Genomic DNA, 27475 nt, shown 5'->3' on the forward strand with positions numbered 1-27475 from the left:
GACATTCCATAACTTTGCTATTGTAGACTCACAATGACGCCCCTTTGAAACACTTTTGTGTTGATAATATTATCTCACATGGGTATGTGGCAGCTATGTGTCCTTCAATGATCACTGAACATATGATGCTGTTAATGCCCCTTATATAACCTACCACATCTGGGAACAACACTAAACATCAATAGCACTACCATACTCTGGTGGACATTCTACCGGTCACAAAGAATTGCATATCTTATCATTTATGGACCCTTCGATGGTGTATATGTGTACAAAGTTACATTGTTATCCAATCACATCTTCCAGATGCTTCACTTTGTCAGGCAGTGTATTAAGGGCGCATAAAAATGGATACTCAGTAAGAACTGTAACAGAAAATCTGTTTTTCTGCATATTAGGTTGAATTTCTGGGAAAAAATAATTTTCTGTTTCATCAATACAGGGGAACAGAATTACTGATACAGCTGTGAGGCCCTGTTAGCGGTAATACACTGATGCAAAGTTGGTGGATGTACATTTGAACTTTAACAAGGGAAAGCAGGTTATTTACTGGCACTAGAAGTTTGAGAATGTTTCAGTGGTGCAGAACCAGTGGTCACTCGAGTATAGCACTGAGCCATCTACAAGGTATACGACCTGGGCACATTTTGGGGTGAGATTCAAGTTGAATGCACAGAAATCCCATCGGTCATTTTGGTGTATGTTATAGCATCTGTCATGATTTGCACTCAGAAATTTATTGATACTGAAGCTCAAACGTCTGGTTGGTTGGTTTAAAAGAGGGGGGAAGGGACCGAACTACAAGATCATTGGTCCCTTGTTCCTAATAAAACAATGCCAAAAGTGTGAAAATAAGACAGAAGAGACATGTAACACAAAACGGAAAGAAAGGAAAAAGCACAACAATGAAGGAAAGGCAATGAACACTAAAAGGAACGAAACAGGACAAGAAAACAACAGAGCGATGCTAGAAACAGAAGAGTAAAACAAGAAAGCAGATTACACTGCATGGCCGACCATGAGAATAAAAAGCAAAAGCCAGCCACTCTGCAACACATTAAAACCTCCACTCTAAAAGCACTACTCACGAATAAAACTTAAAACTAAATCAGCCAATGAGGCGTTGTCAGATAAAATGAGCGGCAACGAGTCCGGTAATCCAAGATTTCGTCCCTGGGCAGTCAAAGTGGGACAGTGCACCAGAATATGGGCCACTGTCAACCACACACCACACCAACACATAAAGTGGGTCTTCATGGTGCAGGAGGTAACCATGGGTCACCCAAGTGTAGCCAAGGCAGAGCCTGTAGAGGACAACTGATTCCCTGTGAAAGGCCCCCATGGAAGACTTCCACACATTCATAGTCTCCTTAATGACACATAGTTTGTTGTGCGTACTGTTATGCCATTCCATCTCCCAAAGCCGAAAAACCCTGTGGTTTAAGTCAGAATACAGCTCAGGTTCAGAGATGCCCATATTCAGAAGCGGTTTCTGTAGTCCGTTTTGCCAGCCTGTAAGCAAGTTCATTGCCTGGGATTACAGTGTCTCCTGGGGTCCACACAAACACCACTGAACGGCGGGACCAGTCCAAGGCACAGATAGACTCCTGGTTGGGGGCCACCAAAGGATGGCGAGGGTAGCACTGGTCGAGAGCTTGTACGCTGCTCAAGCAGTCAGTAAATGATTCCTCTAGGCATGAACGGATAGACTGAAGTGCACAAGATATGGCCACCAGCTCTGCAGTAAATACACTGCAGCCATCGGGCAAGGAATGCTGTTCAATATGGCCTCTGTGGACAAATGCGAAGCCAACATTTCCATCAGTATAAACCACTTCAGAGGCATGGAACACATCAAGAATTGAGAGGAAGTGACAGCGGAGAGCCGCAGGGTTAACGGAGTTCTTAGCGCCACGCAGAAGGTCCAGACGAAGCTTCAGCCTACAGCTACACCACGGAGGTGAACCTGGAGGGACCTCATGTAGAGGTAGTGAAGGGAAGAACTCCAGTTCAGACAGAAGCGATTGTATGTGAACTGCAATCGTTAGCCCTGACCTGGCCGCCTATGTGGGAGGTGAATCGTTGTGGTTGGGAAAAGAAGATGGTAATTAGGATGTTCAGGAGAGCTACGAATGTGTGCAACATAACTGGCGAGCAGTTGTGCACGTCTGATCTTCAATGGAGGGACTCCAGCCTCCAACAAAATGATTTTCACTGGATTCATCCTAAAAGCTCCTGTTGCTAGTCTAACTCCACAATGGTACAATAGATTAAGCAAACACAATGCTGAGGGTGCTGCCGAACCATAAATCACACTCCCATAGTCAAGGCGGGATTGAACAAGGGCTCTGTAGAGGTGCAACAACGTAGAGCGATCTGCACCCCAGTTGGTGTTGCTCAGGCAGCAGAGCGCATTGAGGTGCTGCCAACACTTCCGTTTAAGCTGATGATGAGGAAGCCAAGCCAAACAAGCATCGAAAACCAGACCTAAGAAACTGTATGTCTCCATTAGAGTGAGTGGATTGTCATTAAGGTAAAGTGCTGGTTCTGGATGAACAGTACGACGCTGACAAATGCATGACATGTCTTCATGGTGGAACTGGAAGCCATGAGCTAGAGCTCATGACTGTGCCTTGTGGACTGCTCTCTGTAGGAGATGTTCAGCAACACCAGTACTGGAGGAGCAGTACGAAATGCAGAAGTCATCTGCAAAAGAGAAGGTGAGACAGAGGGGCCCATCAGCTGTTGCCAGACCGTTAAGGGCCACTCAAAATAGAGAAAGACTCAATACAGGGCCCTGCGGGACTTCATTCTCCTGGATATGGATGAAACTATAGGAGGCATCAAAATTGGACGCAGAAAGTATGGAGCAAAATGAAGTTTTGGATCAAAATCCGGAGTAGACCCCCGAGAACCCATTCATACAATATGGCAAGGATCTGATGTCACCAGATCATGATATACACTTTTTGTAAATCAAAAAACATGGCAAACAGGTGTTGGCGTCTGGAAAAGGCTGTTCGGATGGCAGACTTGAGGAACACAGGATTATCAGTGGTAGAGCGACCCTGGCGGAAGCCGCCCTGACATGGAGCCACTAGGTCACATGACTCCACGACACAACCCAACTTCTGACACACCATACATTCCAGCAGCTTACAAAGAATGTTGGTGAGGCTGATGGACCGATAGCAACCACAAGCAGGCTTTTAACGGGTTTGAGCACCAGAATGATGGTGCTCTCCTGTCATTGTAGTGGAAAGACACCATCGCACCAGATTCAATTGAAGATGACGAGATGTCACTTTTAGTCAGACGAGAGGTGTTTGATCATGTGACTGTGGATTTGATCAGGCCCAGGAACTGGGTAGGGGGGCAACGTTCAAATGCACAGAGAAGCACACATTCTGCAAAAGGGGTGTTACAGGAATCACTGTGTCATGTAGTGAGTGAGATGGCTTTCATTTCTAGCCACTGTTTGAGAGTGCGAAAGGCTGGGCGATAATTCTCTGACACAGAGGCAACGGCAAAGCACCCGGCACCGGCAAAGCACCCGGCACCGGCAAAGCACCCGGCAACGGCAAAGCACCCGGCAACGGCAAAGCACCCGGCAACGGCAAAGCACCCGGCAACGGCAAAGCACCCGGCAACGGCAAAGCACCCGGCAACGGCAAAGCACCCGGCAACGGCAAAGCACCCGGCAACGGCAAAGCACCCGGCAACGGCAAAGCACCCGGCAACGGCAAAGCACCCGGCAACGGCAAAGCACCCGGCAACGGCAAAGCACCCGGCAACGGCAAAGCACCCGGCAACGGCAAAGCACCCGGCAACGGCAAAGCACCCGGCAACGGCAAAGCACCCGGCAACGGCAAAGCACCCGTCAACGGCAAAGCACCCGTCAACGGCAAAGCACCCGTCAACGGCAAAGCACCCGTCAACGGCAAAGCACCCGTCAACGGCAAAGCACCCGTCAACGGCAAAGCACCCGTCAACTATGACTGTCATACACACAGGATGCAGGCGTTCAAATTTTCTCTTAACCTCAGTGTAGGTCAGTCCGTCCAAGCTCCTGTACTCCATCATTTTCCTTTCTTTCTGGAGAATCCTGCAGTCTGGTGAGCAAGGTTAGTGGTGCTCTCCGCAGGTGACACAGACGGGAGGCGGGGCACATGGAGCATTGGTATGTGATGGGCATCCACAATCTCAACATGTGATGTTGGAAGTACAGTGGGAAGACCTATGTCCTAACTTCCAGCACTTAAAATCACATCATCATGGGAGGGACTGTGCTTTACATCACAGCGGAAGAAGATCAGCTTGACCTTCTTGGGCAACGTATCACCTGCGAAGGCCAAGATGAATACACCGGTGGCAACCATATCATCCCTCGGACCCCGGTGCACATGCCGGACGAAGTCTACACCTCGCGGCTCTTAATTGGCACGCAGGTAATCGTCAGACTGAAAAAAAGGTCCCTGTGAAATATGATACCCTGGACCATATTTGAGCTCCTATGGGGTGTGATGGTTATAGAAACATCCCCCAGCTTGTCGCAAGTGAGTAATGTCCGTGGCTGGGCAGAGGATGGTGTTTTGATCAAGACTGACCAGATCTCATTTTGGACAAGCTCTCAACCTGACCAAACTTGTCCTCTAAATGCTCAACAAAAAACTGAGGCTTGGTCGTCATGAAAGAGTCCCCATCAGCTCTCAAACATACAAGGTACCGGCGCGAATAAGATCTGCTGCCATTGATAGCCTGACGTTCCTCCCATGGTGTGGTCAGGGAGGGGAACGATTTGGGGTCATACTTCTGTGTGTTGAATTGAGCTCGTGATCGCTTAGAGACTGCTGGTGTTTCACCACCAGCAAGAGATGATGGACTACGCTTTGAGTGTCATCTGCCCTGATGCCACCCACTCTGACCAGGGGCCGTCCTCACGGGCACCATCCAGCCGCAGCTAAGGCCACCTGGCAGGATGGCCATTGCTGGGAGTCCCGATGACCCAGGGGGATGGCTATCTACCCCTTGTCATACATGGGGAGTTAACAGTGAAGGCATCAGCAGAGCAATCCCTGTGGTCAGAGGGCTACAACCAACAGGGTACATGGCGAACCCACCACAATGGACTTGCTACCGTGTTTGATATCCGGTACAAAGTAGTCCATGGTTACCGTCGACACACAAAGTGACACTGCACAGTGCATGGTGGAAAACACAACCAGGAAGGTGTCCTCGCCCAAGAGATGGAGAATGGTTGGTTGGCTGATTGATTGGGGTTGAATGGACCAAAATGGACGGATGTCAGTCCCTTATTTCCAATGTGGTCCATTCCGATAGTGCGACATCTCAGAGAAGTCAGAACGATACAAGGGAAAAGGCTAAAAAACGTAGAAGTGCAGTCATGTCATCAATGGTAAAAATGAGGTAAGTCAGCAAGAGAGCGAACCCAACACTATGCTAGAGGCAGGAAATGTCCAACCTCTGAAGCAGTAGAGGCAAGACCACTTGCGACTTAAAAGCGTACAACCACTAGAATGTAGAAATGCGTATGGGAAAAGGAGACTAACCAATCCTAGAAAGTGATAAAAACAGAGTAAAAGGGGAAGAAAAGAGGATCTCGGCCAAGGAGGGGAGTCGGGAATCTCCAAACACGGCTTACAGTGGGAGATACCCCAACACTCACTGCCCTGCCCCAACTCCAGAGAGAGATTAAAAACCTTAAAACTGAGAATAAAAACCACTTTCCAGGAGGAAACCAAGAACCAGTTCGACTATCCCAGAATCTTCAGCCAACATCAAAGGTAAAGTGTGGGGGGAGTCTGTACTTAGCACACAGAGCCAAAAGAAGGGGCATTCAACCAAAATGTGGGCTACTGACTGAAAGGCTCCACAACCACAAAGTAGGGGTGGCTCATCTCACGAAAAAAAACAATGGGTCAGCCTGGTATGGCCAATGCGGAGATGGCACAGTGTGGTCGAAGCCTTTTGGGAGAGGCGAAAGGAAGAATGCTACAGGCCTGGTGTCTCCTTCATCGCACGAAGTTTATTAGACACAGAGGTAGCCTCCCAAGAGTTGGCCCATGATTGTGCGAAATGGGATTTGATGTGAAGCCGTAAATCCGCTGCAGGAAGAGTTAGAGAAAAGAGGGGGGGGGGGTAAGTGACTGCTCCCCCAGCCAAACTATCAACGAGCTCATTACCTGGGATACCCACACGGCCAGGGACCCAAAGGAAGTCAACGGAACAAGCAGCATGGTGAATATCAGCGAGATGGTCATGGATGGCAGCTACCAAGGGATGGCGCAAAAAACACTGGTCAATAGCCAGAAGGCCACTCATTGAGTCCGTACATAACAAAACGCGGTTGTGTTGGGACTGTTTAATAAAGGTAAGGGCCTGGGAAACTGTCATCAATTCCACAGTAGACACCCCACATGCAGGTGGCAGCAGATGATTTTTCTGTTCCAACAGAGGATGTGAAGGCATATCCCACATGATCAGCAGATTTAGAGCCATCGGTGTAAAAAACAATAGCATCCTGAAACTCCCTTAAAATTTGGCAGAAAAGGAATGGAACAACATCGGGGGTATGGAATCTTTCAGACTTCGGCGGAGATCCATCCAAATTCGGGGCCGAGGAACTAACCAAGGGGTGAGGGGGGAGGGGGGGGGGCGAGGGAGCGTGGAAGACAGAAGGAAGTTGAAAATCACAGCGAAGAGACTCAAGGCAGAGCCCAACCGGTGAACCGCCCGAGGGCAGGAATCAGGTGGGCAATGTCCACGGTCTTTGAACAGGATAGAATAGGAAGGATGAGTGGGAGAGGAATGGACAGCGATTGCTTAAGACACCAGAAGCTGGGACCACCGAACATAAACGGCGCGGGGGGGGGGGGGAGTAGGAGACTATCATTAGGGCTAGTAGGGAAGGCACCGGTGACCAAGCAGATACCACAATGGTGGACTGGACCCAGCACGTGCAGTGTTGAAGGAGCAGCTGAACCATAAACCTGACAACCATAGTCCAAACGAGACAGAACTAAAGCACGATAAAGGCGGAGAAGGAGGCGGCGGTCCACACCCGAAGAGTAGTGGGAAGGAAGCGAAGGACACTGAGTTTACGAAAACATCCTACCTTCACAAGTCTGATAAGGAGACGCCAAGTCAGCTTGTTGTTGGAAAAAAGACCCAGGAAACGAAACCACAGGCAATTGTGCATCAAGATAGAGCTCTGGATCAGGGTGGATTGTAGTACGGCTACAGAAGTGGACCACCCGCGATTTTAAAGGAGAGAAATGAAACCCGCGTGAGAGGGTCCACGCAGAGGTACACTGTATAGCTCACTGGAACTGCCGCTCTGCAGAGGCCATCGAAGATGAACTAACCCAAATGCAGAAATCATCCACATACAGAGCAGGGGCAACGAAAGGACTGACAGAGGCCCCAAGTCCATCGATAGCAATGAGGAAAAGAAGTACACTCAATACAGAACCCTGTGGGATGCCCGTCTCCTGGGTCTGTGGAGAACTAAAAACAGTACCAACCCTAACCCTGAATGACCGATGGAACAGGAACTGGCGGATAAAAATCTGGAGTGGGCCCCAAAGACCCCAATGATGAAGTGTAAGTAAGACATGATGGCACCAAGCCGTGTCATAGGCCTTGCGAAGTTCAAAAAATACTGCAACCAAATGGCGGAGCTGGGAAAAAAACCTGCCAAACTGTGGATTCCAAGCGAAGTAAATGATTGGAGAGTGTCCCTCTCAGAAGCCACACTGGTAAGGCGACAATAGATTCAGAGATTCGAGGACACGATTGAGCCAATGGGCTACCATCCGTTCAACTAACTTGCAAACAACATTTGTCAGACTAATTGGCCGATAGCTTTCATCAAATAGGGGGTTCTTACCAGGCTTAATGACAGAAACCATGATGCTTTCCCTCCACTGAGAAGGGAAGTCACCCTGGAGCCAAATACGCTTAAACACCCGGAGAAGATGTTGCCGTTGTGGAGCACTGAGATGTTGAAGCAGTTGGTTATGAATGGAGTCTGGGCCCATTCAGTAAAAGGTTCGTTGTAAGATTCTGACTGACAAGGGGTAAAACATAAGGCGGAAGCTTCGGCCCCCTGTTTCCGGTGAAGGAAAGCAGTCAGATAGGAGGCTGGTGCTAATGCCGTTGCGAAATGGGTCGCACGATGTTCTGCAAGAATCAACGGGGCTGTACGAAGGCCATTTGGGAGGTGAAGGCCTGGGAGGGTGGACTGCCAATGGCAACCTTGGAGAGAGCGAAGTGTAGCCCATACCCGTGACATAGGGACAGTAGAACCAAGGGAAGAAACAAATCGTTCCCAACATAGCCGTTTGATTAAATAACGGGCTTTAGCACGAAGGCATTTAAAGGTAATAAGACTGGCAACGGATGGCTGCTCTTAAGGTGTTGCGAAGCTCGACGGTGATCACGGATGGCAATGGAAATGGCCATACTCCACCATGGGACTTGTCGGCAACGAAGTGGTCCAGATGAGTGTGGTACAGCAAGGCTAGCAGTGTGAACAATCGCGTCAGATATGTCACATAGGACGTCATCAATACAACCCGACAAAGATGGAGAATACACGACCTGTGCAGTGTATAGAGGCCAATCTGCGCGTTGGAAAGACCAACCACGTAACCTGTCCATCGGGGAGTGGGAAGGGAGCGAAAGAATCAACGGGAAATGGTCACTATCACAAAGCTTTTGGTGTGACGTCATAAGCGTGTGAGATTGCTCTCTAAGTTTTTATATATTTTTAGGTTTCAGATACATATTTCAACGGTTTTTGTGATAATATTTACTATGTAAGTGACTTATTGTTTCTTCATTCATCTCTGCCTTTCTTGTGTTGTGACCTGATATTTGTGTGTGTTTCGTATGAAGCAACTTAACCTCTTACCTGTGTTTACATTCCGCACTGACCAGTTGGAGCTGTAGCGGCGCATCAAAAGCTAAGAACTAATTAATTGTTAGAGTATAGTGGTTTATTTAGGAACTTTAGTAGTCTTCAACCGGTGTTCTTGGTGTTTTCTGGTGAAATAATTTCAGAAGAACTTTTTGGGAAATGTTTTTAGTTTCGTTACTGTGTCATTAGACGTTTGATTTTCTTTCTGTGTTAGTCTTCTGTTATATTCTCATTTGTTGTTGATTAATACTGTTAATAATATTAGTTACTTCCCTTGTAGAGTACGTTTGATTATTATAATCAGTTTTTTAACATCTTATCGTAGTAGTGGAACTTAGATACAGTAGTTTTCTTGTTTCAATAACTCTAAAATTTTACTATGAGTGAGAAGTGTGGGCTTTGCCGTAGGTTTGTGAGTAGTGGATTGTGGTGTGAGACTTGTTCGAAGTATTTTCACTCACTGGGGAGGTGGGGGGGGGGGGGGGGGGAATGCATTGGGTATTCTGGTGAGATCCTCTCCTGGAACTGCAGGTTATGTAGCAAGAGTAAGTTGATAAGAAGGAGCAGGAGCGTAAGATTGGTGCCCTTCAGGTGCAGTTGAAAAACTGAACAGGTGGAGCTAGATAGGATGAGGAGGGAGAAGGCGGTTGGAGAATGGGAGCTGGCTGTTGGCAAGATACAGGGTGTTTCAAAAATGACCGGTATATTTGAAACGGCAATAAAAACTAAACGAGCAGCGATAGAAATACACCGTTTGTTGCAATATGCTTGGGACAACAGTACATTTTCAGGCAGACAAACTTTCGAAATTACAGTAGTTACAATTTTCAACAACAGATGGCGCTGCAAGTGATGTGAAAGATATAGAAGACAACGCAGTCTGTGGGTGCGCCATTCTGTACGTCGTCTTTCTGCTGTAAGCGTTTGCTGTTCACAATGTGCACGTGTGCTGTAGAAAACATGGTTTATTCCTTAGAACAGAGGATTTTTCTGGTGTTGGAATTCCACCGCCTAGAACACAGTGTTGTTGCAACAAGACGAAGTTTTCAACGGAGGTTTAATGTAACCAAAGGACCGAAAAGCGATACAATAAAGGATCTGTTTGAAAAATTTCAACGGACTGGGAACGTGGCGGATGAACATGCTGGAAAGGTAGGGCGACCGCGTACGGCAACCAGAGAGGGCAACGCGCAGCTAGTGCAGCAGGTGATCCAACAGCGGCCTCGGGTTTCCATTCGCCGTGTTGCAGCTGCGGTCCAAATGACGCCAACGTCCACGTATCGTCTCATGCGCCAGAGTTTACACCTCTATCCATACAAAATTCAAACACGGCAACCCCTCAGCGCCGCTACCATTGCTGCACGAGAGACATTCGCTAGCGATATAGTGCACAGGATTGATGACGGCGATATGCATGTTTATGCATGTTTACTGCATTGGTTTACTGACAAAGCTTATTTTTATCTGGACGGCTTCGTCAATAAACAGAACTGGCGCATATGGGGAACCCAAAAGCCCCATCCTGCAGTCCCATCGTCCCTGCATCCTCAAAAAGTACTGGTCTGGGCCGCCATTTCTTCCAAAGGAATCATTGGCCCATTTTTCAGATCCGAAACGATTACGGCATCACGCTATCTGGACATTCTTCGTGAATTTGTGGCGGTACAAACTGCCTTAGACGACACTGCGAACACCTCGTGGTTTATGCAAGATGGTGCCCGGCCACATCGCACGGCAGACGTCTTTAATTTCCTGAATGAATATTTCGATGATCGTGTGATTGCTTTGGGCTATCCGAAACATACAGGAGGCGGCGTGGATTGGCCTCCCTATTCGCCAGACATGAACCCCTGTGACTTCTTTCTGTGGGGACACTTGAAAGACCTGGTGTACCGCCAGAATCCAGAAACAATTGAACAGCTGAAGCAGTACATCTCATCTGCATGTGAAGCCATTCCGCCAGACACGTTGTCAAAGGTTTCGGGTAATTTCATTCAGAGACTATGCCATATTATTGCTACGCATGGTGGATATGTGAAAAATATCGTACTATAGAGCTTCCCAGACCGCAGCGCCATCTGTTGTTGAAAATTGTAACTACTGTAATTTCGAAAGTTTGTCTGCCTGAAAATGTACTGTTGTCCCAAGCATATTGCAACAAACGGTGTATTTCTATCGCTGCTCGTTTAGTTTTTATTGCCGTTTCAAATATACCGGTCATTTTTGAAACACCCTGTATCTGCTAGGAGAAGGAGATTTTCAGATAATTTTACTATTGGTGTTTGCAATAGATATTACCAACTGTCAGAGTCTAGTGGAGAGGAATCTCTAGTAGCTGTAGATGTAGGAAATATGCAGCAGACCTCAGCAGTTACGGTGGCTAGGACAGTTGCGAAGTGTAGCAGAAAGAAGAAGTTTCTGCTGTTAGGTAGTTCTCATGGCAGAGGTGTAGGCCAGCAGTTGCACAAACTGTTGGGGAGTGAGTACCAGGTCGCCAGCATTGTGAAGCCTAATGCAGGATTGGCTCAGGTGACTTACATAAGGGGGGGGTTTAAAAAATGGCACTGAGCACTATGGGACTATGGGACTTGACATCTGAGGTCATCAGTCCCCTAGAACTTAGAACTACTTAAACCTAACTAACCTAAGGACATCACACACATCCAAGCCCGAGGCAGGATTCGAACCTGCGAATGTAGCGGTCGCGCGGTTCCAGACTGAAGCGCCTAGAACCACTCGGCCACACCGGCCGGTTAGGGGGGGTTATGTAGGGATTTTACTAGAGAGGGTCAGGTAGTGATTGTGGGTGGGGCTGGTAAAGTTATTGATAGGGATGGTGAGTATGACATAGATGGTGACCTGGAAAGATAGCCACTCAGACTGGCAACACGAATGTTCATTTCGTGGAACTGTTTCAGCATCACGATCGGCCTCATCTTAATACAGCCGTCAGGCGCAATAACATGAGACTTGGGGGTGTGCTGATGACAGAAGGCATGGGTCACATTTCAATGGTGTCTGTGGAGGCTATCAGCAGGACAGGTTTCACTAGACATGGCCTGCAACTCAACAGGCATGGGAAGGGGAGGTTGGCAAAGCTTACAGGTGACAGCATAGGTGGGGGTGGTTGGATCACTCATGGGAAAATTCCTCTAGTAGTGGGTGTTACAGCTGCACCTTTTTTAGATTGAAGTCAGCTGATAGAGAGACTTCCCTTAAGCAGGAATACCTAACAAAGGAACCACTTTCGACAAAACTTAGGTATCTGAGTAATGAGGGAATTAGTATATTTCATCAAAATATACAAGGTATTAGAGATAAAGTTAGTGAACTGCTTATAGATGTTGACTCAAATTATTGGTATATCTGAACATTTCTTACATAAGTGATAATTGAGAGGCTTCCTTTACCAGGATACAGGTTGGCTGGCAGCTTTTCTAGGAGCTCTTTGCGGTGTGGGGGAGTGGCCATGTATGTGAAAAACTGCATCACATTTGAGTCAATTGATGTTTCAAAGTACTGCACTGAAAAGGTGTGAATGTTGTGCAGGTGTGGTTAAATTTAGTGGAACTAAACTTCTAACTGTTGTTATTTATAGATCACCAGACTCCGATTTCACATTTTTGCTAAAGCTAGAGGTGGTTCTTGGTTCACTTTATAGGAAATACAGAAAGTTTGTTATATGTGGTGACTTCAATATTAATTGTATAAGTGATTGTGCAAGGAAAAGGATGCTGGTAGACCTCCTTAATATAATATCTTATTAAAACCATATTCTTTCTAACGAGAGTGCAAGGGAACAGTAGAACAACCATAGACAACATATTTGTACATTCCTCATTACTAGAAGGGCATACGGTTAGCAAAAAGGTGAATGGCCTTTCAAATCATGATGCACAAATTTTAACTCCAAAAGATTTTTGTGCTGCAACTCATGTTAAATATAGTTATCAACTGTTTAAGAAAGCTGATCCAGTTTCTGTACAGACCTTTGTAAACCTTATCAAGGAACAAGAGTTGCAAGATGTTTATATTGCTGATACAGTAGACGATAAATATAATGCCTTGCTCAAGACTTTCCGTTAGAAAACTGGGTACTAGCACAAACAGCCAGCCTGGGTGGCTGACTAGAGGGATAAGAATATCTTGTAGAACAAGTGGCAATTATATTAAAACATTAGAAACAGTTAAAATCTAAATGCAGCAGCCCATTACAAACAGTATTTTAAGATGCTTAAAAATGTTATTAGGAAGGCAAAAAGTATGTGGTATGCAGATAGAATAGCTAAGTCTCAGGATAAAATTAAAACCATATGGTCAGTCGTAAAGGAAGTGGCTGTTCTGCAGAGACAGGTCGAGGATATAGAATCAGTGCTTAGTGGGAATGTCCGTGTTACTGATAAGTCGCATATATGTACAGTATTTAATAATCACTTTTTGAATATAGCAGGTGAACTAAATAGAAACCTAGTCCCAACAGGCACTCATATAGCACTCTTAGAAAGAAGTGTTACGAGACTGCTACCCGAAATGCTCCTCCACGATACTGACAAGACGGAGATTGAGTTAATAATTCAATCACTGAAGATGAAGAACTCTCATGGATATGACGCGGTATCTAGCAGAATACTGAAGTATTGTTCTATGTATGTTAGCCCAGTACTCAGCCATATCTGTAACTTTTCCTTTAGGAGTGGTGGGTTTCCTGACCGATTAAAGTACTCGGTAGTGAAGCCACTTTATAAAAAGGGAGACATTGATAATGTTGACAATTTTGGACCTATTTCTATGCCATCGGTGTTTGCTAAAGTTATCGAGAAGGTGGTATACACACGGTTACTGGAGCATTTAAATTCACATAATTTGCTGTCAAATGTACAGTTTGGTTTTAGAAATGGCTTAACAACTGAAAATGCTATATTCTCTTTTCTCTGTGAGGTTTTGGACGGATTAAATAAAAGGTTGCGAATGCTAGGTGTTTTCTTTGATTTAATGAAGGCTTTTGACTGTGTTGACCACAAAATATTACTGCACAAGTTCGACCATTATGGAGTAAGGGGAAGCTTACAATTGGTTCGTCTCTTACTTCAAGAACAGAAAGCAGAAGGTAATTTTCCACAATATTGAGAGAGGTAGTGATGTTCAGTCCCAATGGGGCACTTAAATGGGGCATTCCCAAGAGTTGGTGCTGGGGCCACTGCTGTTTCTTATTTATATAAATGATATGCATTCTAGTATTACAGGTGATTCACACATATTTCTGTTTGCTGATGACACCAGCTTGGTAGTGAAGGATCTTGTGTATAATACTGAAACAGTATCAAATAATGTAGTTCATGAAAAGTTCGTGGCTTGTGGAATATAATTTGATGCTAAATCACAGTAAGACTCAGTTTTTACAGTTTCTAACTCACCATTCAACAAGAACCGATATTTTGATCAGACAGAATGGGCATATTATAAGTCAGACAGAACAGTTCAAGTTCCTAAGTGTTCGGATAGATAGTAAGCTGTTGTTGAAGGCCCATGTTCAGGATCTTGTTCAGAAACTAAATGCCGCTTTATTTACCATTAAAACAGTATCTGAAATAAGTGTCCGTTCAACACGAAAAGTAGTCTACTTCGCATATTTTCATACGCTTATGTCATATGGTTTTTTTTTGGGGGGGGGGATAATTCTTCCGATTCAAAAAGGGTATTTTTGTCGCAAAAACAGGCTGTTTGAGCTATATGTGGTGTAAGTTCGAGAACCTCATGTCGACCCCTATTCAATAGTCTGGGAATTCTGACATTGCCCTCACAGTATGTATTTTCTTTAATGTCGTTTGTTGTTAGCAATATTAGCTTATTCCCAAGAGTTAGCAGCTTTCACTCAGTTAATACTAGGCAGATATCAAATCTGTATGTGGAATGCACTTCCTTGACTCTTGTGCAGAAAGGAGTGCAGTATTCTGCTGCATCCATTTTCAATAAACTACCACAACAACTAAAAAATTTTAGCAGTAGCCGAAACACTAAGTCTAAACTGAAGAGTTTCCTCATGGCTCACTCCCATTCTGTAGAGGAGCTCCTGGAAGATCTGAAAAATTAAGCAAATTCCAGTGTTACATTGTTGATTTTCTTTATTTAAACTTACGACTTTTTGCCTGACTATGTTTCTTTTATTTCATTTTATCTGTTGCTACTATCGTGTTATAATTTCATGTATTGACTCATTCCATGACCATGGAGACTTCTTCATTTGGTCTCACAGAAGGAAAAAAAAAAGAAAGAAAGAAAGGTCGTGTGGCGACCAGTGTAATGAAGGGAAGAGGAAGGGAGAAGAAAGAGAAAGATCAATGGCAGAAAACGTACCATGACCGGCACTGAAATGAGTAGGGGAGCCAGGGAGCCATCATTAAGAAGGCACAAGTCGTGGTCTGTAATAAACTGGTCTATGAGGAGACCTCGTCTAGATGGAAATGCACTGCCCCACAAGGGATGATGAGCATTAAAATCCCTGAGAAAGAGGAAGGGAGGAGGAAGTTGCTGAAGAGGGGCAGTTAAGGCAGCATGTGTAGCAGCCCTGTCAGGAGGAAGATAAAGATTGCAAACCGTGACCTCAGAGTCCGTGTGGACCCTAACAGCAACCACTTCCAATGTAGTTTGAAGAGGAATCCACGTGCTAGCAACGTCTGTATGGACCAATGTACAAACGCCAGCAGAAGCCCACAGGGGTCAGACCCGATTTCGAAGAAAATACGGAACCCACAGAGGGTCGATGAGCGATCATCAGTAAAATGAGATTCATGTAGAACCACAGAAGCTGCAGAGTAAGACGAAATAAAGGATTTCAGTTCCAGAAGGTGACAGTAGTATCCATTACAATTCCATTGGATAACCACGGAACGATGATTCCAATGGGGGTTGAAGAGGCTAAAGCCAGACATACCGCCAGGTCACCGACAAGGAGGGGGCTACGTCCATGAACAACAGGTCAGAATCTGGTTGTGAAGCCAGGGATGGGACCTCTGGTGACACCAGAGGCTCCTTGTCCCAGGACTTATGTTTCTTCTTTTCTGTTTGAGATTGAGGAGGGCTGTGTGGCATAAAGGAGCCTGCTGCAGTAAGATCGGGAACAGAAAGAGATCAGGCGACCTGTGGGCTGACAGACCGGGGTTCTCACAGTCGTCACATAGCAGCAGACCTTTGCCCTGGAAGGTGCCAGGAACGGGCATCCCAGGAGGGGCACCCTTGACCGGCAGACGCCGAAGAAGTGGGACACTTCTCTGGCTGCGGAGGGGGAGCAGCACCCGGAGGAGAAGGTGTGGGAGCCGCAGTGGAGGGGGGGGGGGAGAAGAGGGGTCCGGGTTTGGGTTAAGGAAGGGGGAGGAAGGGGTGAAGATTTTTTTTATTTTGGTTCTTAGGGCGCAAAACTGCTATGGTCATTAGCACCCAGTCCGTGACTTAGTAAACAATAAAAAACGAAAATGGAAACGAAAAATGGGAACGAAACTCGAAAAATGGGAACGAAACTCAAAAAATTGGAGAAACTAAAAGCAGAAGGAAAGCTTAAAAATCCACTACAGAAATGGGTTGGCTGTCCCCACAAAAAGCTTCAAATGACTGACGTCATCTCACTGGCACTAATAAACTCGAGAATGCGATCGGTCGAGTGCGTGTCACCTGCTAAAATGGACGATATATCAGGCGACAGCTGTAGATGGGCGCGTAATGGAGTAAAATAGGGGCACTCAATTAAAAGGTGTCTTACCGTCCACAGCTGAGAGCAGTGGGGACAGAGTGGGGGAGGATCGCCGCTTAAAAGATGTCGATGGCTAAAAAGACAGTGCCCTATCCAAAGTCTAGTTAAAATTACCTCCTCCCGACGACGCGTTCAGGAGGAAGAGGTCCGAGCACAGGGAAGAGCTTTCACGTCCCGCAATCTATTATGGGGAAGTGTCGACCAATGTGGGTACCATAAAAGAACAACACATCGACATAAAACGCTCCATAGATTGGCGAAGGGAATCGATCGAATACATGGCCGAAGAAGAGAGACTGCAGCCTTGGCCGCTATATCGGCCGCCTCATTTCCACAGATACCAACGTGTCCCGGGAGCCAGAGGAACGCCACCGAGATGCCCCCCAGGTGGAGCAAGCGCAGACAGTCCTGAATCCGGTGGACCAGAGGGTGGACAGGACACAGAGCTTGGAAACTGAGGAGAGAGCTGAGAGAATCTGAACAGATAACATACTGTATCCGCTGATGGCGGCGGATGTATTGGACAGCCTGGAGAACAGCGTAAAGCTCCGCACTATACACCGAACACTGGTCGGGAAGCCGAAACCGATTTGGGGTGTCGCCAACAATAAAGGCACTCGCTACACCTAATGATGTTTTCGAGCCATCAGTGTAAATAAATGTGGCTTCCTTCATTTGTGCACATAGAGCAGCAAATGCCCGACGATAAACAAGTGAAGGGGTACCATCCTTGGGAAATTGACCAAGGTCACAGAGCAGGCAGATCCAGGGACAGAGCCAAGGCGGTGCTGTACCCCAAGTTGTCAAGTGTCAAGTGTCAAGAAGGTTTTAGGAAAGTGGAAGGAAAGAGAATGAAGCAATTGACGGAAGCGGACTCCCGGTGCTAGTAGGGAGGAAGGGCGGCCTGCATACCCTACATCCAAGGAGGCGTCGAAAAAAATGTCATGGGCTGGATTAGCAGACATGGAAGACAGATGGCTAGCATAAAGACTCAGAAGGACTGCTCGCCGATTGGACAGCGGAGGTTCAGCAGTCTCAGCATAAAGGCTTTCCACAGGGCTGGTGTAAAAAGCGCCCGACATTAAACGTAATCCACGGTGGTGGATAGAGTCGAGACGCCGAAGAATAGACGGCCGAGCACAGGAGTAGACTGTGCTTCCATAGTCCGATTTCGAGTGCACTAAGGTGCGATAGGGGTGGAGAAGGACCACTCTGTCCGCTCCTCAGGAGGTACCATTCAGGACACTGAGGGTGTTGAGGGATCGCAGACAGCGAGCCGAAAGATAGGAAACGTGGGAGGACCAGCACAGTTTTCTGTCAAATATAAAACCCAAGAATTTAGCGACGTCCGAAAAAGGAAGGTTGACAGGTCCTAAAAGTAAGGAGGGTGGAAGAAACTCCTTACATTGCCAAAAATTAACACAAACGGTCTTACTGGGAGAAAAACGGAAGCCAGTTTCGATGCTCCAAGAGTGGAGGCAATCGAGACATCCTTGAAGACATTGTTCAAGAAGGCTTGTCCGTTGAGAGCTGTAGCAGATCGTAAAATCGTCCACAAAGAGGGAGCCCGAGAAATCAGGAAGGAGACAATCCATAATTGGATTTATGGCGATGGCACACAGTACAACACTTAGCACGGAGCCCTGGCGTACCCCGTTTTCTTGGGAGAAAGTACGGGAGAGAGTAGTGTTCACCCACACTCTAAATGTGCGCTCTGCCATAAATTCGCGAAGAAAAAGGGGCAGCCGACCTCGAAGGCCCCAAGAGAACATTGTGCGGAGGATGCCTGTCCTCCAACAGGTATCGTATGCTCTCTCCAGATCAAAAAATATTGCTACTGTTTGGCGTTTCCGGAGAAAATTGTTCACAATACAAGTGGAGAGAGCAACAAGATGGTCAACTGCAGAACGATGCTTTCGGAAACCGCATTGGGCAGGTGTTAGACAGCGGGACTCCAGCCACCAAGCTAAACGGCAATTCACCATACGCTCCAAAACCTTACATACACTTCTCGTAAGAGAAATGGGGCGATAGCTAGAGGGGAGATGTTCGTCCTTTCCAGGTTTCGGAACAGGAACGACAATAGCTTCCCGCCATCGTCTGGGAATAAATGCAGCACATCCGGTCCTGGGGCGGAGGAGCGAGAAGGAGAGAGAGCATGTAGGAGTTCCCGCATGGAGAAAACAGTATTATAGCTTTCGCGATTTTGAGAGGAGAAAGCAAGAGGTTGCACTTCTGCTGCACGTTTCTTCGGGAGAAAGGCCAGCGGGTAATTTGAAGAGCTCGAAATCTCAGCGAAGTGTTGACCCAATGAGTTAGAAATTGCGACGGGGTCCACTAACGTATCACGAGTGACAGTGAGGCCAGAGACCGGGGAGAAACTAGGCGCGCCTGATAACCATCGAATCAGACAACAAACTTCCGAGGAGGGAGGTTTTTTTTTTGTTTGGGGTTTAAGGGCGCTCAACTACTGAGGTCATTAGCGCCCAGTCACAATTGTTAGAGCACATAGAATCTAGTAAAACTCAAGGGGGGGAAGGGGGGGGGGACACCAGAAAGTTCTTACAAAGATGCAGATAAAATAAGTGAAAGAGTTAGATGTCTTTGGACAATCCAGTCAAAGTAATAAAACGAAGAACACAAGCAGCTGCTTGAGCGTCATCCTCTAAAATATCCTGTAAAGTAGATGGCAGAGACAGCACAACACGAGATTGACTAAAACGGGGACACGACAATAAAACATGGTGCACTGTTAATGCATGACCACAAGGGCACTGCGGGGCTGGGTCACTGGAGAGCAGGTAGCGGTGGCTAAACCGGCAATGCCCAATCCGCAACCTGGTCAGAAGGACCTCTTCTCGCCGAGATGGTCGGGAGGAGGTTGTCCAAGCAGTTGGGAACGGTTTTACTGCCCGGAGCTTGTTTCCTTGAAGTGAGGAGCAAGTATCCCACCACAACGACACAAGCCTCTTACAAACAACCCCACTAACGTCAGATGACGCGACACAATGGGAGGCTGGCAGAGGCAGGAGGACTGCAGCCTTCGCTGCAGCATCAGCAGCCTCATTCCCAGGCACTCCTACATGGCCGGGAACCCACAGAAAGCTGACAGGAGAGCCACCCTCAGCGAAAGAATGGAGGGACTGCTGGATCCGTTGCACCAAGGGATGGACCGGATATGGAGCTCCAAGGCTCTGAAGAGCACTGAGTGAATCAGAGCAGAGTACATACGATGAATGGCGGTGGCGGCGGGCATACTGAACGGCCTGATGGAGAGCAAAAAGCTCGGCCGTAAAGCTGGAACACTGGTCGAGGAGCCGGTATTTAAAGGTGACGGCCCTGACGACAAAGGCACAGCCGACACGATCGTCAGTTTTGGAGCCATCAGTGTAAATAAAGGTGTGACTGGCAAGTCGCGCACGAAGTTCGACAAACCGTGAGCAATACACTGCAGCCGGAGTATCCTCCTTCAGGAGAGAGCTGAGGTCGAGATAAGCATGAACCGGAGCCTACGTCGCGCCGGTAGGTCAATGGTAATTCGGCAGCTTCAGCATAAATACTCTTGACGGGACTAGTGTAGAAAGCTCCGGTCACAAGACGTAACCCCCTATGGTGGATGGAGTTGAGACGGCGTAAGAGGGATGGCCGAGTAGACGAGGCTCCCATAATCCAGCTTTGATCGGACTATGGACCGATACAAGTGAAGCAGGACAGTGTGATCCGCTCCCCAAGATGAACCACTAAGAACTCTGAGGACATTAAGGGAACGTGTACAACGGGCAGCCAAATAAGAGACGTGCGGAGACCAACAAAGTTTCCTGCCCAGTGTGAGCCCTATAAACTTAGTTGTTTCCACGAATGGGAGAACAACGGGACCGAGATGTAAGGATGGCGGAAGGAACGCTTTATATCGCCAAAAGTTGATGCAAACCGAACCGGAAGCCATTTGCCACACTCCATGAGTATAGGCTGTCTAGACAACGCTGAAGGCAGCGCTCCAGGAGGCATGTTCGCTGGGCACTGCAGTAGATCGCGAAGTCATCGACAAAAAGAGAGCCTGAGACATTATGTGGAATGCAATCCATAATTGGATTGATCGCTATGGCAAAAAGGGCTACGCTCAAGACGGAGCCCTGAGGCACTCCGTTCTCCTGGAGGAAGACGTCGGACAATACGGAACCCACACGTACCCTAAACTGTCGATCTGTTAAAAAGGAATCAATAAAAACGGGCAGGCGACCTCGTAGACCCCACCTGTGCGTAGTGCGGAGGATACCTCCTCTCCAACAGGTATCATAAGCCTTCTCCAAATCGAAGAACACGGCGACCGTTTGGCGCTTTCGCAAAAACTTGTTCATGATGAATGTCGACAAGGTCACAGGGTGGTCAACAGCGGAGCGGCGGCGACGAAAGCCTCATAGAACATTGGTAAGTAGCCGTCGAGATTCAAGAATCCAAACTAACCGAGCATTAACCATGCGCTCCATCACCTTACAGACACAGCTTGTAAGAGAAATGGGGCGGTTACTAGAAGGAAGGTGTCTATCCCTCCTGGGTATAGAAACAACGACGGCGTCACGCCAACGCATGGGGACTTGACCTTCGGTCCAGACGCGATTGTAGGTACGAAGAAGGAAGCTTTTGCCTGCCGGAGAAAGGTGTGCCAGCATCTGAATGTGAATGGCATCTGTCCCTGGAGCAGAGGATCGGGACAGTGCAAGTGCACATTCGAGTTCCCGCATAGTAAAGGGGGCATTATAATTTTCCAGATTCAGCGAGTGGAAGGAAGGTCGCTGCGCCTCTTCTGCCTCTTTCCTGGGAAGGAAGGCAGGGTGGTAATGGGCGGAGCTGGAAACCTCCGCGAAAAAGCGGCTGAAGGCGTTGGAGATATCCACAGGATCAACAAGGACCTCATCACCTGAAGTCAGGCCAGGTACCGAGCAGTGGGCCTTAATGCCCGACAGCCGGCGCAGGCCACCCCAGACGACAGAAGAGGGAGTAAAACTGTTAAAGGAGCTGGTGAAAGAGGCCCAACAAGCTTTTTTGCTGTCTTTGATGACTCTACGGCATTGCGCTCTGAGTCGTTTGTATCCAATACAATTCGCCAACATAGGATGGCGGCGAAAGGTGCGTAAAGCACATCGTCGAGCACGGATAGCGTCTCGACAAGCCTCATTCCACCAGGGGACGAAAACGCGACGTGAAGAAGAGGCAGTACGAGGAATGGAACGTTCGGCAGCATTGATGATAACAGCCGTGAGGTATTCGACCTGACTGTCACAAGTGAGAAAATCGTGGTCCGGAAAGATCGCCAGGGATGAGTTAAGTCCCCAGTCGGCTTTCAGTATGTTCCAGCTCGAAGGACGTGGGGATGGGGTGCAGTGCAGGAGACGAACGACACAGGGGAAGTGGTCGCTCGAATAGGTGTCAGAAAGGACATACCACTTGAACCGACCGGCAAGAGTGGTAGAACAGATCGAGAGGTCCAAGTGGGAGTAGGTATGAGTAGAGTCCGAGAGGAAAGTCGGGGCGCCAGTATTGAGGCAGACAAGACAGATGGTTGATGACATCCGCCAAGAGGGAGCCTCTCTGACAGGATGCAGGAGAGCCCCAAAGGGGATGATGGGCACTGAAGTCGCCAAACAATAAAAACAGCGGAGGAAGCTGAACAATCAGGTGCATCATGTCAGCCCGAATAACTGCGGATGACGGAGTGTACACGGTACAAACAGAAAAAGTAAAGACAGAAAGAGTAATATGGACAGCTATTGCTTGGAGTGGGGTGGTCAATGGGAGGGGATGGTAATAGACATCATCCCGAACGAGCAACAACACCCCACCATGAGCTGGAATACCATCCACAGGGGGGAGGTCAGACCGCTCCGTGGTATAGTGGGTAAAAGCAATATGGTCAGTTGGGCGCAACTTGGTTTCCTGGAGACCAAGGACGAGCGGACAGTGCAGGCGGAGGAGCAGTTTTAATTCCTCCCGATTAGATCGAATACCTCTTATGTTCCAATGTAACAAAGCCATCGCTAGTCAGAAAAGAGGGGGCATGAAATGGGTGAAGAGCTGGTCACCTCGACGGCCGCGGAGGGCCAGGTGTCGAGGGAACAACGCTACAACCGGCGGGAGGCGGATCCTGTTCCATCGAGTCGTCGCCAGTGGCGGCCGCTTTCCCAGGTAGCGTAGGAGGGGCAGCATCATTCGCCGACGAGAGGCCAGCTGAGCGCCTGGCAGCAGAGCGTCCCGGAGAAACTGAGGACGGCTGGGAGCAGTGACTCACGGATGGAGCGTCAGACGAAACGCGCTGGGGTGGAGAGGGGGATAAAGATGTCTTCTTGGAGGCCTTCTTGGAAGTCCGATGAGGTTGGGGATGGTGGGCTGGACCCGAAGAAGGTCCTCACGCGTGGAGTCCGTGTTGGAACGCCGGACCTCGGAAGCTGGGGTCTGGAACGTTTCCCTGATGGACGCCTGAGGAGAGGATCGCTTCTCAGGCGGCGGAGGGGGGGGAGGAGGAGGAAGGGTGGCCCCCGGGGCAGAGGGGGCAGGGGCCACGAGGGACGAGGATTTGGAAGGGAGGGATTTGGGAGGTGGAGACCCCCGATGGGGTGAGGAGGTGGAGGGGGGACAAGAGAGGGGTGAGGATACTGTGAAAGGAGTGGACACGACTGAGGCAAACGAAGTTGTCAACGTCACGGGATGGAGGCTGTCATACTTCTTCCTGGCCTCAGAATAAGAGAGACGATCCAAAGTTCTTAATTCTTGAATCTTCTTCTCCTTCTGATACACGGGGCAGTCTAAAGATCTAGGCGAGTGGACGCCAGGACAATTGACGCACCGAGGTGGTGGGGTGCATGTATGTTCCTCACGAAGAGGATGTCCGCAATCGCCACAAAGGGGCTCAGCCTCACACCGTGACGACATGTTCCCAAAGCGCAAACACCGAAAGCAGCGCATAGGAGGCGGGACGTAAGGTCGCACGTCGCACCGGTAGCACATCACCTTTACCTTCTCCGGGAGAACGTCCCCCTCGAAGGCGAGGATAAATGCTCCAGTGTCGATGCGACAGTCTTTTTTTTTTTGGTTTGGTGTTAGGGCGCAAAACTGCTATGGTCATTAGCGCCCAGCCCGTAACTTAGGAAACAGTAAAAAAAAACCGAAATTGAAAACAAGAAGCAATGGGAACAAAGTCATAAAATTGGAGAAACTAAAAGCAGAAGGAAGGCTTAAAAATCCACTACAGAAAGGGGTTTGTTGTCCCCAAAAAAAGCTTCAAATGACTGACGTCATTTCACTAGCACTAATAAACTGGAGAACGCTGTCGGCTGAGCGCGTGTCATCTGCTAAAATCGACGATAGATCAGGCGATAGCTGTAGACGGCCGCGTAACGGATTAAAATAGGGACATTCAATTAAAAGGTGTCTTACCGTCCACAGCTGAGAGCAGTGGGGACAGAGTGGTGGAGGATCGCCGCTTAAAAGATGTCGATGGCTAAAAAGACAGTGCCCTATCCGGAGTCTAGTTAAAATTACCTCCTCCCGACGACGCGTTCGGGAGGAAGAAGTCCAAGCGCAAGGAAGAGCTTTCACTTCCCGCAATTTATTATTGGGAAGTGTTAACCAATGCGCATGCCATAAATGAGCAACTTTGCGACATAAACCGCTCCATAGATCGGTGAAGGGAAGCGATTGAATAGCTGGCCGAGGAAGAGAGACTGCAGCCTTGGCCGCTATATCGGCCGCCTCATTCCCACAGATACCAGCGTGTCCCGGGAGCCAGAGGAACGCCACCGAGACGACCCCCAGATGGAGCAAGTGCAGACAGTCCTGAATCCGGTGGACCAGAGGGTGCACAGGGTAAAGAGCTTGGAGACTGAGGAGAGAGCTGAGAGAATCTGAGCAGATAACGTACTGTATCCGCCGATGGCGGCGGATGTAGTGGACAGCCTGGAGAACAGCGTAAAGCTCCGCAGTATACACCGAACACTGGTCGGGAAGCCGAAATTGATTTGGGGTGTCGCCAACAATATAGGCACTCCCTACACCTAACGATGTTTTCGAGCCGTCGGTGTAAATAAATGTGGCGTCCGTCATTTGTGCACATAGAGCAGCAAATGCCCGACGATAAACAAGGGTAGGGGTACCATCTTTGGGAAATCGACAAAGGTCACGGAGCAGGCAGATCCGGGGACGGAGCCAAGGCAGTGCTGTACCCGAAGTTGTCAAAAAGGTTTTAGGAAAACGGAAGGAAAGAGAATGGAGCAGTTGACGGAAGCGGACTCCCGGGGGTAGTAGGGAGGAGGAGCAGCCAGCATACCCTACATCAAATGAGGCGTCGAAAAAAAGGGCATGGGCTGGATTAGCAGGCATGGAAGACAGATGGCTAGCATAACGACTTAGAAGGACCGCTCGCCGATTGGACAACGGAGGTTCAGCAGTCTCAGCATAAAGGCTTTCCACAGGGCTAGTGTAAAAAGCTCCAGACACTAAACGTAATCCACGGTGGTGGATAGAGTCGAGACGCCGAAGAATAGACGGCCGAGCAGAGGAGTAGACTATGCTTCCATAGTCCCATTTCGAGCGCACTAAGGCGCGATAGAGGCGGAGAAGGACCACTCGGTCCGCTCCCCAGGAGGTACCATTCAGGACACGGAGGGTGTTAAGCGATCGCAGACAGCGAGCCGAAAGATAGGAAACGTGGGAGGACCAGCACAGTTTTCTGTCAAACATAAGACCCAAGAATTTAGCGACGTCTGAAAACGGAAGGTTGACAGGTCCTAGATGTAAGGAGGGCGGAAGAAACTCCTTACATCGCCAAAAATTAACACAAACGGTCTTACTGGAAGAGAAACGGAAGCCTGTTTCGATACTCCAAGAGTGGAGGCGATCGAGACATCCTTGAAGACGTCGTTCAAGAAGGCTGGTCCGTTGAGAGCTGTAGTAGATCGCAAAATCATCCACAAAGAGGGAGCCCGAGACATCGGGAAGGAGACAATCCATAATTGGACTTATAGCGATGGCAAACAGTACAACACTCAGCACGGAGCCCTGGGGTACCCCGTTTTCTTGGGAGAAAGTGCGGGAGAGAGTAGTGTTCACCCGCACCCTAAATGTGCGCTCTGCCATAAATTCGCGAAGAAAAAGGGGCAGCCGGCCTCGAAAGCCCCAAGAGAACAGTGTGCGGAAGATGCCTGTCCTCCAACAGGTATCGTATGCTCGCTCCAGATCAAAAAATATTGCTACCGTTTGGCGTTTCCGGAGAAAATTGTTCATGATATAAGTGGAGAGAGCAACAAGATGGTCAACTGCAGAACGATGCTTTCGGAATCCGCATTGGGCAGGTGTTAAAAGACTGCGGGATTCCAGCCACCACGCTAAACGGTAATTCACCATACGCTCCAAAACCTTACAGACACTACTCGTGAGAGAAATGGGGCGATAGCTAGAGGGGAGATGTTTGTCCTTTCCAGGTTTCGGAACAGGAACGACAATAGCTTCCCGCTATCGTCTGGGAAAAGTACTGTCAGTCCAAATTCGATTATAAAGGCGAAGGAGGTAACGCAGACTATGGGTTGATAAATGCAGCAACATTTGGACGTGGATACCATCTGGTCCTGGGGCGCAGGAGCGAGAAGAAGAGAATGCATGTTGGAGTTCCCGCAAGGAGAAAACAGTATTGTAGATTTCGCGATTTTGAGAGGAGAAAGCAAGAGGTCGCACTTCCGCTGCACGTTTCTTCGGGAGAAACGCTGGCGGGTAATTTGAAGAGCTGGAAATCTCGGCAAAGTGCTGACCCAACGAGTTAGAAATTGCGACGGGGTCCACTAATGTGTCATGCGCGACAGTGAGCCCAGAGACCGGGGAGAAACTAGGCGCGCCTGAGAACTGTCGAAGCCGACTCCAAACTTCCGAGGCGGGAGTGAAGGTGTTAAATGAGCTAATAAAGAATTTCCAGCTTGCCTTCTTGCTATTGCGGATGACACGACGGCATCGCGCTCGTAGCTGCTTATAGCGGATACAGTTGGCCAAAGTAGGATGGTGGCGGAAAACGCGGAGAGCACGTCGCCACTCACGTAGTGCATCACGGCATGCCTCGTTCCACCAAGGAACTGGGGGGCGCCGGGGCAATTCGGAGGTGCGTGGTATTGAATGTTCCGCAGCTGTAAGAATAAAGTCGGTAATATGTGTGACCTCATCGTCGACGCTGGGAAAGTGACGGTCATCGAATGTCGCTAGAGACGAAAAAAGTGTCCAATCGGCTTGAGCAAACTTCCAGCGTCGCAGGCGCATATATGGCCGTTGAGGCTGCAGTCTAAGGACACATGGAAAGTGGTCACTGGAGTGTGTATCATCAAGGGCGAACCATTCGAAGCGCCGAGCTAGCGGAACAGTACCGACCGCAAGGTCCAAATGAGATAAATTTGCCGTGGAGGCAGACAAAAACGTAGGGACCCCAGTGTTGGGGCAAACTAGATCTGCTTGGTGGAAGACGTCTAGCAATAGTGAGCCACGTGGACAAGGATGTGGAGATCCCCAAAGCGGGTGGTGGGCATTGAAGTCCCCAACCAGCAAATATGGGGGTGGAAGCTGACCAAGAAGATGAAGATCAGCTCGTGCCATTGGTGTGGACGATGGAATGTATACAGTACAAAGAGAGAACGTGTATCCGGAAAGGGAGAGACGGACGGCGACAGCTTGGAAGGAAGTGTTTAAATGGATTGGGTGATAATGGACAGTTTCATGGAGAAGAATCCTGAGTCCTCCATGTGCTGGAGTGCCTTCAACAG

General features: G+C 48.4%; 1 protein-coding gene across 1 annotated transcript in view; it reads left to right on the plus strand.

Moving 5' to 3' along the window:
- LOC126249512 (translation initiation factor IF-2-like) overlaps positions 1–27475 on the plus strand; it is a 62551-nt gene that overhangs the window by 26099 nt on the left and 8977 nt on the right. Inside the window, exon 2 of the mRNA XM_049951164.1 lies at positions 3551–4000. Within this exon, the coding sequence (XP_049807121.1) occupies positions 3551–4000 (450 nt within the window). The remainder of the gene's footprint in view (positions 1–3550; positions 4001–27475) is intronic.

Source organism: Schistocerca nitens, chromosome 3, assembly GCF_023898315.1.
Source record: "Schistocerca nitens isolate TAMUIC-IGC-003100 chromosome 3, iqSchNite1.1, whole genome shotgun sequence".
Taxonomy (NCBI): Eukaryota; Metazoa; Arthropoda; class Insecta; order Orthoptera; family Acrididae; genus Schistocerca; species Schistocerca nitens.